At 36.1% G+C, this 14,738-nt stretch overlaps 1 protein-coding gene across 10 annotated transcripts in view; it reads right to left on the bottom strand.

The window, feature by feature from the left end:
• LOC105221278 (serine/threonine-protein kinase N) overlaps positions 1-14,738 on the bottom strand; it is a 57,228-nt gene that overhangs the window by 41,870 nt on the left and 620 nt on the right. For 8 of the 10 annotated variants that reach the window (XM_054234994.1, XM_029046393.2, XM_029046398.2 and 5 more), the window contains exon 2: positions 13,967-14,294. Coding sequence is in view for 1 of the 10 variants with exons in the window: in XM_029046397.2 (XP_028902230.2) it covers positions 13,967-13,987 (21 nt within the window). In the remaining 9 variants the exon portion in view is untranslated. The remainder of the gene's footprint in view (positions 1-13,966; positions 14,295-14,738) is intronic. The other 2 variants (XM_054234992.1, XM_029046395.2) reach the window with 2 other exon arrangements.

The following is a 14,738-nucleotide window of genomic DNA, read 5'->3' as shown; positions in this document are numbered from 1 at the left end:
TCAATGTCAAAGCAAAAATCACGTACAATAAACGAATCAATCGAAAATAACAATACGATGGATCTTTATAAATGTTTTAATATAACCCCGTAAGAATGTCATACCAATTTCATAACGGTTACTGAATCGTTTTATTTTTCAAATGACAATGAGTATGATGATGAGTGGCTGAATGTAAAGCCATCATTTCTAATCCCACTCAGCAGCACGGCTCTGCTTCTAACATTTTTGGATCATTATAGTTTGCTCAACGGCATGAAAGCAATGCGAAACCGTGTACTAATTCATATGCAAATTCCATAACAGTCTGCAACTACAGTTAATACCCATTGGGGCTGATGCAACAAAAACCGATGCGATGACAAAGAAAATATTACAAAAGCAACGGGATTACGAGTTTTCACTTCATATTTCTTATTGAATTGACTGTAGCGTACATTTCAAGCGGGGCGTCCAAAATTTTATAATCTCGAAAAGTGCCGCAAAATTTCCCAGCAACAAATGAAACAACAAAAAACAATGACAAAAGTCGCGGCACAAATTATTAACAGCAACCTGTTCATACTAACGTTAATCGTAACAGTGAGCTAGTAGAGAACGTTAACGTTAACGGTAACAGTATACGAGTAAACAGATAATGTTGCATAAATTAAGTTTTTGTTTTCAGATTTCATGTCGCCGTCGCTTCTTTTCATTATATGTGTCTTCCCCCAGCTGTGGGTTGTGTTGCAAGCTTTATACACATGAGACGAGAGCACTCGTTCGTTCAGTCGCCTCAAGCGTTTGACGCGCATTGTTATTGTGCTCGTATGCGGTGGGATCTGCTAGGAGGAGTATAGGTAAGTAGTGTAGAATGTTGGTCAATATGGATGGGAAAATGTTGCCCAACGTTAATGTACTCATATACTCGTAATTCAGTTGCCACAAGCAAAACTCTGAAACTAAAGTACTTAACTATTATAGACACTTATGTATGTGCATATGTAAGTTGAATCAGTACTAAGTGTGGTTTTTGTACGATGGCTTGGCTGAGCGATTCGTTCTCAACTATTATCGACTTTATTGAAGAAATGATAGCACAGCAAGTGAAGTGGGAATTGGTGAACACAGATATAGATGGGCTTTAATTAAAAAAAAAAATTAATATAAGACGTAACATAATGTTATACATTCTTAAATAGCATTGAACACATAGCTATATAGTAGTTACGGAAATCGGTCCTTATAATCGACGGATTCCCAAATTAAGTGGGAAGTAGTCAGAAGATCAAGCAAGCAGAAAGATTACGGTATATGTTTCAAGACAAGTTTGTCCAACATTTTAACATAATCCGCCGATATCAAACAAGGTAAGGTACGGATGTAACAGTAACCAAGTGTTTTCATCCGGAAACTTAATCAAAATAAATAACCATTCAGAACCTACAATGATAACAAGAACAACATTAGATTTAAAAATCAAAACTGTAAAAAATTGGAAAATATTATACACATATTAAATATTAATATTATACTATTCTCCACAATGGTATCATGTAAAATCATATCGAAGGCCAATAGAAATTAGAAGATACCACAATTCGCAAAAGGGACTATCGGCAGTACTATGTTTCTTTAAGGTTCTAAAGGACACTTCTCGTTCAACCTCAAAATTTGAATTTTAGAGTCAACACACAGCAAAACTATTATAAGATCATTTAAGTTGAGAGTTGTAAGATCTTCTATTTTATTTGTAAAGCATATTATAGCCTGAGGGTCCTGATAGTGAAATGATTTTGAAAAGCAATGACTAAGATACTTTTCAGATAAATTGCCAGTGTGTTTTGCAGATATTGGAACAGAAGGGTATGACCAACGGTTTATTCATAAAAGATCCGCTCAGCAGGATCGACGATTCGTAGATTTCCTAAGCAATACAGTCAAGAATTACACATCCCCCTTGCTTCATTATCTGTATCACTTTCTCAGATCACAAACCGCTTATTCCACTATTCAAATAAAACGATTATTCCACAAATATTTCGATAACTAAAGACGAATCTCGGAATATTTGGCTAATACAATATAGCAACTCGTTATATGAAGAACAGAAATTAATGCAAAAATATGCGAAACTATTTTTTGGCTTTCTCCAGCATACACACGTATATAATATTTAAATGTAGGTGCATTGTATGTCTGTGGAAATGTATGACAAGTAAGCTTATTTGAGTGCAAGAGGTGTAATCAAGAGGTGCAAGTCAAAGCGGTGAAAAGTGCAAGCAATGCTCCAAATATGCAGAGAATGTGCCCAATTCTAGTGTGGCAGTTGTTGTTGGCACAACGTACATATGTAGTACGCATCTACTCATATGTAAGTATGTATGTATGAAAGCGTGCAGCATTGCCTACTTTGCGTTGAGCTTATTTAGCACGTCGGTCGGTATGCAAGGTGTCCGAATTGATGGAGAATAAATTGAAAAACAAAACATGGTTACACAAACACTACAAACACACACACACTCACATACAAATTCACACTTAATTGATTTTTTATAAATACATATAAATAAATATTTGTCAGCGGAATGGAAAGGAATGTGAAAAAGATGTCTACAATTTGATATTAACTATTTTATTTCGTGTGCATTTTGCTTTATCTATAAATGGCGCTTACTTTTTATCTTTTTCACGCTCTGCAGCCGCGAACGAGTTTTTCATCTTTAACACATCATACGGAGCTGCTTAATAAAGCGAGAATTTTTTTATTTGAAATGAAACTCGTTGTCGCACTAGACGAAAAAATATGCACACGACTCTGCTCCTCAATCACGAAACTGCACGCGTGGGCGTATGCCAACACGGCTGCCGCGGTTGCTGCTGCGTGCGGACGCGTTCTGTGACAACAGTTGACCATGAACTTTGCGCATTTTTATTTCCCGATAGGAGCTCGCATTCGGCGGCGCTCGCCGAACCAAATGCATTTTCGTACTTTTTACTGCTTCTTAAGTGACACACTTCACCGTGGGCCGCCGCAATGCGGAGTGCCAGCACTTGAATTGGTATTTACACGGACACACATGCGTGTGGATTTGTAAGCGCACACGTAGATTCTTTAAGATATTCCTATGAGTTTACGACCGCTGCGACAGTATGCGTCATCAGGAGCGCTTCAGGAGGCAATCGAACACACACACGCACGCACACACAGTCGATTCTCACGGCGAAAGAAAACGGGCGTTTCACGAAATATTTTTATAATAACAACAACACCAACACGTGTGCATTTGTGTGTCACTTTGGTGAATAATTTCATGCAGATAGCAACAACAACACCACCACCAAATGATAAAGTTAAATAGCAGACACAACTTTCACGACTGCGAAGACAGCGACGACGTTGCGGTGACGACAACAAAAACTACAACCACACACTATAAATATTAAGCGGCAAGCGCCGAGCGGTGCGTCCAGCCGATATGTGGCTGCAATACTTCAAGATTTCGTACCGAATGAAGGCCAAATACGAGTATGTACACTACAAGTGCCGCCAACCGACGACCGGCTTCGAACGCTTCACGAGACCAACTAAATTCCAAGTCAACAACAAAAAGTCTGAGTAATGCCAACAGTCATACAATAATGCTCGTGTGTACCTCCAAGCAGAGTCTACCACACCACACACCACACATATCTCCAGCAGCAAAAAGAAAATACCAACAAAAACAATGACAAAACAGACATTGTGAAATGAAGAAAGAAAGAGCAGTGAAAACTAACATACAGCCAAAAAGAAAACAACAAATTTAGACTCTGAGCACGTCTTCCACAGCCAAGCTCAGCTAAGCAAGCGTACGAGAAACAATAGCCCAGCCAGAGAAGAGCTCCAAAACAAGACGTGAGCTGTATGTCGGTGTACGAGTATGTTGCTAGAGGAAGCAAGAGAGAACGAAGTAATAACGAAATTAAAGGTATTTTACGTATGCAGACAGACGCTCACAAGTGTCTTAAGCCGCAATGTGATAAGCCATTGTCTTTGTGGTAGCCTTTACGCTGCATTAAGGGATATTTATAGATAAAGGAAGAAGGCATGGCTGCAGCAGAGTGCCGAAGCGAGTTTATATTTAAAGGCATCGGAATTTTGAGTACCGCATTAAAATAAAAATGAATTTAAAGTGGAATGTCATCTTAAAGGAGCGTGCTTAAATAAAGACAAAAAATATTACGCTCTAATCGAGGCCTTGGTAAATTGAGAAACGATAAATGTAGGAAGTTTAAATGATATTCTAGATCGAAAACTTCGTCTTGTTCGCATTTCAGCATGATTCAGGAGGAATAACATTACTTTAGCGACCGATATTTAAATCTGACGACTTGAAATGCTTCGGAATGCATAACATTTGAGATGAATACGGATTTTTTTTATGAAAATATACTACCCTAGTGTCAACATATCACTTCACTGTTGACAGTCATAACTTTGAAGTTGTAGATAATTTCGTCTACCTGGGAACCAGCATTAACACCAATAACAATGTCAGCCTGGAAATCCAACGCAGAATCACTCTTGCCAACAGGTGCTACTATGGACTAAGTAGGCAATTGAAAAGTAAAGTCCTCTCTCGACGAACAAAAACCAAACTCTACAAATCGCTCATCATTCCCGTCCTACTTTACGGTGCAGAAGCATGGACGATGTCAACATCCGATGAGACGGCACTAGGAGTTTTCGAGAGAAAGGTTTTGCGGAAGATTTATGGTCCCTTAAGAATTGGCAACGGCGAATACCGCAGACGATGGAACGATGAGCTGTATGTATTATTCGACGACATAGACATAGTCCAGCGAATAAAAAAACAGCGGCTACGCTGGCTAGGTCATGTTGTCCGAATGGATGAAAGTGCTCCAGCTCTGAAAGTATTCGATGCAGTACCCGCTGGTGGAAGCAGAGGAAGAGGGAGACCTCCACTCCGATGGAAGGACCAGGTGGAGAGGAACCTGGCTTCGCTTGGAATAACCAATTGGCGCCAAACAGAAGGAGGGATGCGTGGCGCGCTGTTTTGGACTCGGCTATAACCGCGTAAGCGGTGTCTACGCCAGTCAAGAAGAAGAAGAGAGTGTCAACATATCTGCATAAATGCCGAGTAGACATATTATAAAAGATCCGTACTAATTAAATGTAACTAATAAAGATGTAGAAACCATCAATAATTAATGTTAAACTACAGCTGGGAAAATGAGTTTAAAGTCGGTCGAAAGACCTTGCAAACATATTCGACCAACCTTGGTAGGAATGACAATTAATTCTTGAGGGTCAGACGGACATTAACTTGGAAATTCATTGTAGGAAGCAAACGACATCTCGGGGAAGTTATGGACCTTATAATAAACGGTTTTTCGACGACGTTCGAGTTTCGACGATTGATATGTTAGTCGCGGTAATTTCAATTCCAATCATTAAATTAATATTCAGACCTTTTTGAAGATCTAGTAAGGATGCTAATAAAAAATAGACGGTTTCAAAACTCTCAGCGTTACCAGTGGCTGATAATACTACCAGTAACAGAACTTTTACAGTTACAAAAGTATATATTTCTCCATTATTCATTTGAAATAAAAACAACATTTATACAATAATAGTAGTAACTCTTAACACCTGCCACTAAGCTTACCACAAGCTTTCATAATTTAATGACAAGAAGTTTTATTGCCAGTTATGTACTTTCTTTCACAGCGTTCTCAAAGAATTTCTTTAGAATACTGATGAAACTGCGGACGCGTGCCACAAGAGAAGTAATGATTGCATGGCGTTGCATTCCAATGGGATAAAAGAGCCTAAACTTGCCACATACCCAGTAGGAATAATTGAACCCAATAAAAGAAAAACCTCCAAATGCAGTGAAGAAAAATTTTGAAACAGTTATACAGTGGACTAAACACAGGCTGATGCGGAAACAGAAAATGAACAAGTTGTGGAGCTTATAGTTAAAGTATATAGCATATAAAAAAGGACAACCCAAAAAGAAGTACAATCTCATAACTTAATCTAACACCTAGAACCCAGAAATATTTGAGGTGTACAAACCGTGATAGATAAATCTTACTTTGTATATAGTTGCGTCGTGCTATAAAAACTAGACGAAAATCTTATTTGTTTTAAGATCGCTTGATATTCCGCCAGGGTTGCATGTGGTAGATATCTAAGTGTTTGTTTGTGTGTAAGCGCTTTTATTATTAACAATTGTTACAGTTGTATTTGTTAATATTTTTTATCATGGTTGTTGTTTGTCATACCGTAAGTAATTCTCGGAAAACAACCGCTAGTTGGTACCACTGCATAAGTACGTGTGTGTGTGTGTGTGTGGGCATGGAGGCCTACTGGAGTCTCTACTGCAGCCCCCAAGTGCCACTAAAGCTTCCGTGTGTGTGTGCATGTGCTGCACAAAGCCATGAACGAGTTATTGTACGAGCATAAACTTTAATCATTCATCACGCGACTGAATGGTTAATTCTACGCTGTTGTTATTGTAATGTTGCAGTTGCATTTTCCATACCCAAAACACTCACAAGCACACAGCTGTTCCAAAGAGATATAGGAAACGTATGTGCATACAGTTGACGTATTTGTCTACTTGTGGTTACGCCAATTAAAAGCGCTCATAGAAATTTATAAAAATGTCATAAACGATGATATTCACGACCTACATAAATAGCAGCTTGTTTTCTTCTCTGCCTCACTCTCTCTCCCTCTCTTTCTCTACCTTTTACTCAGCAGAAGCCGTCAGTGCAATTAAAATAAACTACATAAATATTTTCCAAATTAATAAATAGTTCTTAGAAATGCTAACAATCTTTTTGGGTAATATTGAAACTTTGTAAGGGGTACAGTAGTCCGAGCCAATGTATGTTGATGATGCAATACAGTGAAATGTAATGATGACCCAGCCTTCATATTCACCACACATGACTCCTTGTGACTTTTTCCTATTTCCAAAGATAAAGAGAACCTCGTATAAATATGTACATCTTACGAAATCGATTATGAAATAGTTCACACACAATCCTTACAAAAGCATATGTGAATCTCTATCGTAGAGCCAAAATCCATAGAGAATTACAAGGTCATCCCTATGGAAAACGAAATTATGAGAACTAATATCCTAAAGAATAAAGTGATCTCAAAAATTTGTTCTGTGTACAGAGATATACACTCTAGACAAGTTGGTTGAACAAGCTCTGGAATACTTATGTTCAGCAATTACAACTTTTATATAATTAGCCTCAAGTTTACAAAAATGTCAACTTAAGTACTGCTAGAGATATTTAGTTACCGGCTGAGAGTGCCGAATGCCAGTAAATACTCGTAGCAAGCTGACCAACATTTATTTTCACAAATCGATAATATGTGTACAAAGGTGGAAACGAACCCTCTAAGCCGATTTAGATTTGCACTGCTATTTTGCCGATTTTACTTTCATTTGAAATGTGCGAAAAAATTCAAAAGCGCAAGAAAAGAAACCTCGAGCTTCTCGCACAACTCAGTCTATGTGCTCGATGCAACGGGTGCAACAACTTGTGAGGGCAGCGCTCCATCCTATTAATTTTACCCTCATTAGCGTGGGGTCTATGGGAAGCCATATATGGCTTGACTTGTAGGTGCTGACAGCCGGCAATGCGTAAGCGAGTAAAGTACTTATAGCTATTGAAGCGTACTCATTCGCTAATCGAAGTGTGTGTAGGGGAAGACAGCCAGAAGGTGGACATTTAGTACCGTTGCCAATGCACCACTAAGCCGGCTTGAATGAGGTTAATCATGGCAGTTCAGGGGGAGTTCCTTCAACTCTTGTGGCGTACTCAAATTGTTGATTTTTTTTTTACAGTAAATTGTGCAAGTAAAAGTGAGAGCCGCCTGTGCGGTTAATTGAGAATTTTAATGGAAAAGAAATGCAATGAAACTTTATTTACGCCACACAGTTTAGTACATACTCGTACAAACATGCATACATATATATGTATGTAATTGCTGTAATATTGCTACGCTTGTTTTTTGCTCATATATCTTTATCTATGCTGTGCAAATTATTAAAAAACAAAAGGCGAAATAAATGAAATAGTGGCACAGCAGAGTAAAGAAATCAAGCTTCATGCAAAATTAATTACACTCACAGTGGCTTTTAAAGAGACAAACCGAAGAAAAACACTTAAAACACCAACACTGAGTTGCAATTCGACTGACAGTCGCCATTTTACTTTGTTATACCCAAGCGCAACGCTTTTTTATGGGTATTCTGAAATTGTCTTATCTCAGACAGAGACTGTAGAAAATCTATATGCTGCTCTAGGAATAAAATATAAATACGATTTCTTATAAAATTTGTCAACTTATTTTATTGTGTGATCCCAACTGCTCCTTATTAAAAGATATATATTTCAAGGAAAGGGAACCCCGCTAGATGGCGCGAAATCAATTTTTTAAACTTTTTTGTTTAGTTTAAACCTGAGTAAATTCTCCACCATTCAAAAATAATTAACCTCTCAGGTAACTTAATTTCTTAAAAAAATCTGAATGCACTCGACTTCTTGAGTTTCCTTACTAGTTTTGTAGAGAAATGAAAAATTGAGAAAAAGTTGCGGTTGCAAGCAATTAAAGTATATTCATATTGTAGCAATGTACTTAATTGAAATGAAAATGATTACGCGATGCGATGCGATGCGGTGATAAGAGGCAGACAGACATTATTGCAATGGCTGCGATGTGGCGGAGCTTGCAATAAAAATAACCAATAACTTTAAAACGTGAATACCTGTAGCATTGGCAGCAAGCGAATGTCACCAACTGAAATTTTGCGATATTTTCTCATAGATACATATATGCATACACATATAGACATGTACTTCGATATATATGTCGGTATGAACAATGCCTGTGCAGCCGACTGACACGACACGAAGATAAGATATGAATGCAGAAAATTAAAATAAAAATTAATTTAAAAATAGAAATTTTAAAGAAAAAAATCATAGAGAAACGGAAGCTTATTAAAAAAAAATATAAAAAACAAATGTTTCATGTATTCGACTACATTGAATGTGAGTGTGGTTGTTAAGGCAATTGTGTACGTTTCCTCTTCGAGTATTGCTGGTTTTTGCAGACCAAGAGTTGGATGCTGTTGAGTACCCATGTTCAGGATTCTCATTAGTTTAAGCTACGAAAAAAAATAATAATAATGACCAGGAGATAGTAATCCCTAAGATCGTTATTTCGTATCAGTATGAAAAGAAAATTCACATCGCCAATATTTTTAATCTCTCCCTTAAGAAGTAATTAGAATCGTATTTTCAAATACGCCTGAAAGCATGGTTTGAGTTTTGTTTAGAACCGTGGTTAAAAAGTCGAAAATACACTTAAATTAAAGTCCAACACATCATCCAACCCATTTCGATTAACATATTAGATTGGACTATTACAATGACTTCGACGACGGTCAAAATACCCATAAAGCGGATATGTATCGGTATAATAATGCAGATATGAGATTAACTGGTGGCAATGACCAATAGAGTAAGCAAACAATCGAACGGTAACAAACAGCACAAACCGATGCAGGCAGCATATGTTCAATGAAGAAATTATGCGCCAACAGCATTGGAGGCAAAGTGGCAACACAGAAGAAATCGGCGTGAATTTGATGGAACCGGTGCAATTGCAATATTGCTTTGTTGCATTTGTAGCAAGCAATCAAACCGTTGCAACGCGAATCGCTGCAACGGCAAATGCAATTGCAACAATAACAATAACAATAGCAACAATGACCACAATACATTTCCGCGGTCAATAACTTGGCTACGCAGCAAAACCGCGGGAAACACACACACATACTCTCATTTTTCACATACATACATACATGCTTACATATGTATATTAGGGTGGGCCTTATTTTCCAAAGTATTCCGATTCTCGATCGCACCCCCTAGAAATATGCGAATAGCCCAAAAATTAGTATATACAAAGTTTTGGGTCAATCAAAAAGGTTAAGAAGTTGCGCAAGGAGCTTGAAATCATGAAAAATTAAGAATTTTTTGCCATTTTTATGTCCCAGACTTCCATATTTCAAAGCCACACTATCCCTTACTGGTTTTCCATACCGTAATAAGATAATAAGAATAACATTAGAACCGTTATAACGGTATAACACGAGCATGCGACGCTTGAGTATGCACGTGCAACACATTTAATTTACTTTCATATTTGTATTTCTGTAACTCTATCATCAATCGACCGATTTTTAAGATTGTGGTAATTTGGAAAGGTAATAAAATGCATATCTTATTACGGTATGGAAACCAGATAGTGTGGCTTTGAAATATGGAAGTCTGAGACATAAAAATGGCAAAAAATTCTTAATTTTTCAGGATTTCAAACTCCTTGCGCAACCTCTAAACCTTTTTTGATTGACCCTAAACTTTGTACATATATACTAGTTTTTGGGCTATTCGCATATTCCTAGGGGGTGCGATCGAGAATCCAGAAACTTTTTTATCCTCCATACAACTAAAGGCCACCCTAATGTATATGCATAGATCATTTTAAAAGTTTATTCGTACATACAAATATTGGCAGCATTCGATTAGCAAGTATTCGCATTCGATATTCGGTGTGTGGAGAGTTCGTTCCACGCAGCAGCGGGGTTGAACTCTTCGCATTCGTTAAAGTCAATATTCGCTAGTCGAGCATTCGATGGAGTCACCACAAGTCTCCAACATCAGTGTTTTTGAGACAGCTGTGTGCAGGCGCCTTTTGAGCGCAACAACAACAAGAGGAGCATCAGAAGCTAATTGTTTGGCGCTTCGCGTTGCAAGTTGTATTCATTTGCGAGCAGTTGCTGTGATTAGGCTGCCCCTGCTGGCGCTTTCATCGCCAACTCCGCTGCAACAGCCGGTGCTTGTTGTTGCTCTTGTTGTTCCTGTTTGCTTGGCCTTGCAGGCTGTGACCACGCTTTAATTCTGCCAAGCAAGTTAAAAAAACGGAGCAACAGCTGAGCATTTAAGCTGATCACTTGCAACTTGTAACGGTGATTTTAGTTGCTGCAATTTTGCGTTACACGTTTTGTTAGATATACGTACACTTAGAAACATACATATAATTATAGACCGACGAGGATATGTCAATGAAATGGGCCAACACAGGTAAAATCACACTTTTTAAATACTATCCAATCGAACTGAATTTGTGATATAATTTATACAAATTATTTATATTTTTATAAAAAAAAATACAATTTATAATTTATAAAATTGAATTCGCCTAATTGTAGGCTACGTTCTACAATTTTACTAGAAAAATTATAAGTGTTACTGAACTACCCGAAACTCTCGGATATAAAATAAGAAATGTAGAGCCATCTCCTAAAGAGAAATTAATATTTTGAAACATTGACAAATTAAATCGAAACATTTCAGATTTCAATTTTCAATTCTCATACGAAAAATTTTGAGTTTTTATCATTTCATCTGCTGTTTTTAACTGAATGTTGATGAATTTATTTCACTTTGCAGTACACTCACCTTTCATCTCCAGAGATCGAATAGCATTGGTTTCTTTCAGTAAATTTCAATTCATGTCAACGATGCACTCACTCAGCTGGCATTTTAACTTAATGAAACTCAAATTTGAATTTCTTATAAATACACAAGAGTAAGTGCTTACAACTTAAAATATGACAACTTAGACCTTTACTAGAATTCTTAACCCAGAAACAACCACTACGTCACGGACTTCTTAACTAATATTCAAGCCGGTTATTCCAATTATTTTGTTACGCATAATGTTCTAAACTCTCTTTTGTTGAATAGAATTAAATGGTAAGAAGACCAAAAAAGACGTGACAACAACTAATCACCCTGTATAATTATGCGGCACAACGAAATAGCAAGTTGCAACTTGTTGCCGTTTGCCAACGACCAACATTTATGACTTTGTCCCAATTTTCAATGTTGCAAGAACTCGCATTTGCATGTAATGAGACCGGAATAGCTGGGATGTACGGGCAACACAGCAAGCGAATGTGCTAAATATTTTTATGTATTACAGTTGGAATACCAGTACATTGTATGAAACCTGTAGCCATAGCAGCGGAAAGACTTCACAATAATCCAAATATGGATGAGTACATACTTACTTCGGCTTATCCATACATACATACGTACACACAAAAGTGGGTATTTACACCAAAACCTGATCTAATTGACTGAGGCCGCTTCAGTTCAGTTCATTTCTTAATTTCAATTTACAATACAAACAAGCTTGTCTCGCTAAGTAATTAGTACAGAGACTTACGCATGTGTGTTTGGGGTATAAGATCACCCCTGTGGTCATGCCAATTGGAGTTACTGATTTGCAAAATCAAATCACATGCATATAATTCATACAAACAAACAGGCATACACATACACGTATGTAAAGAACGAAAAGCCGAAAAACATTAAACGAGGTAAACCAGCCGGCCAGCCAGCAACAGTCGCACCGCGACAGGCATTGACCGCTGAAAGAATATCGGATTTGATCAGAGCTTAGTGGAGCGCTGTGAAACACGCAACACAAATTTCAATGAGCAAAATAAAGACAATCATAAAAAAAACAAAAAAAAAAAAAAAAAAAAAAAAAAAAAAAAAAAAAACTTAAAAACTTAAAAACAACTCTAGTCGCGGCTAAAGTGCTCAGCATGCAAACAAAAAATGAAAGAACAAGCAGCACATCTCCTACTCAGCGGCAACAGTCGAACAACCTACACTCGGTCATTATCATTGTTGATAAAAAAAATTGAAAAACTGGTTTCTATGGTCACCAAATTATGGAGGATTTTTACAGATATTTGCGAAATTTTTCGAAAACTTTCATTGAGTGCACTGCTTTCACGAGGCGGCGAATGTTATCATGTAATTACTGGGTTAAAACTATTAGCATTTGTTTGTAGGTGTAAAGGAGGTAGTATATAGTGGTATACAAAAATTCGTGTTAGCAGAAAAATATGAGCGCAACATACTGGCTGTTGACCTAAAGGAATTGCAAAAGATTTTATATTTTTTTTTCAAAGGAAATGTTGAATCGACAAACATACCGAAATCGATTAGATATAAAATTTTATTATTCACTATTAACTATAAACGAAGGTGAAAAATTCCCCAGAACTTCTTTATTGGGCAGAATGTATTTTCAATAATTCGTGAATTTCGAATCGTTTAATCAATCAGTAGTTTTGTTTGTGATTTCTTAGAAATGATTGCGTATTCCAGTAAATATTTACACTTTATAAGCAAAGGTAGACAAAATCAATATACATATCTACATAGAATCGAATGCGTGTATGTTTGTATGAATACATATTTTAAAGAACGGAACAACGCAATCCTAATGTACTTGTATATATACATGTAATAGAAAAGCTTACGAATTAAGTAATGTAAAATTATTTTCTTATCATAACTTAAGAGCCGCCATAAAGGCGAATGGAAATATAATGCGAAATACTATAATAAACGGTAAAATTATAGCTTACATTAGTTAATTTATAAGATTTTGAAAATATTTGACGTATAGTTGCGATTTCAATAAAATGTAGTTTATACATATATTAATACAAAAACCATAATGTATCATCATTTTAGCCAAACCAAATGGAAATATATAAAGGAGAGTTAAGTATAGACGAACGGGTTTACAAAGCAACATAATGAGAAAATAAGGTGCAGTAATAAGAATATATATGTATGAGAAATATGCATATATACATGAACATAAATACTTATGTATGTTTGTATGCTTATCAACATAACCGCGAAAAGAAGTCGAAATAACCTAAATTGTAAGATGAATGCAGAAATCAAAATATCGATAGTGTGAGTGTATTCCTTAAAAACTAAAGATATAATAAAAGGAAATAATTTACTTCGCTGTATATTTTACAAACTTATTTAATCACGTTCTCACCTGATAATATGAATCCGCCATGATATCAATATACTCCAAATAATGTATAAACGTTGCTTCGTGAATTATCTATATTAAATTGTTTTCTCTTTTTATCTTAATTGTTGAATTTTCCTACAACTTCCGAACTACAGCAATGCTAGCACTTTTATATAAATTGCTAAACAAAAGATTAAATATAATTAATAAAGTGACATGTTGCACTTTTAAAAATAAAATGCCTTAAAATTTTCAAGACACACAAAGCATAATAAATTCGTGGTTCAATTCGTTATTGATATAAGTCACTTTTCACAAATGTCGTTTCATTCATAAGCCAGGCAGGAAGCTGAAATTAAAGCAGACAATTTCTTGTAAATTATTACATTTCAATGTGCAAGTATAAAAATATGTAAATTGTTTTTAAAGCCGACACCTTACTATTATTTAGTCTACGCCAAAGTATTTATAAACGTTTTGTAAGAAATGGTTGTATATTACATTTTAGTGATGTTTTAAACGATGAAAAATACATATTTGATATTTGACCATATACTATTTTGGAAACAAAATACGACGCTTTATTAAAAATTCGAAAGAACACCGACAGATATTGCCGGAATACTAGTACATCGCAAATATAAAACGAACATGTACATATACATATATAAATATAATAGCAATTATTTTATTATTTTTCAAGAAATCTTTGGTAAACACTTAATTTCGGCAACAAACCACACTAAACATTTGTTAACAACAAAGCACCTACGATGTAAACATCTTACATTTT

The sequence above is a fragment of the Zeugodacus cucurbitae genome, chromosome 6, assembly GCF_028554725.1.
Source record: "Zeugodacus cucurbitae isolate PBARC_wt_2022May chromosome 6, idZeuCucr1.2, whole genome shotgun sequence".
In the NCBI taxonomy this organism is placed as follows: Eukaryota; Metazoa; Arthropoda; class Insecta; order Diptera; family Tephritidae; genus Zeugodacus; species Zeugodacus cucurbitae.
The sequence above is the reverse complement of the archived record's forward strand: the minus strand, read 5'-3'. Positions and strand labels throughout refer to the sequence as shown.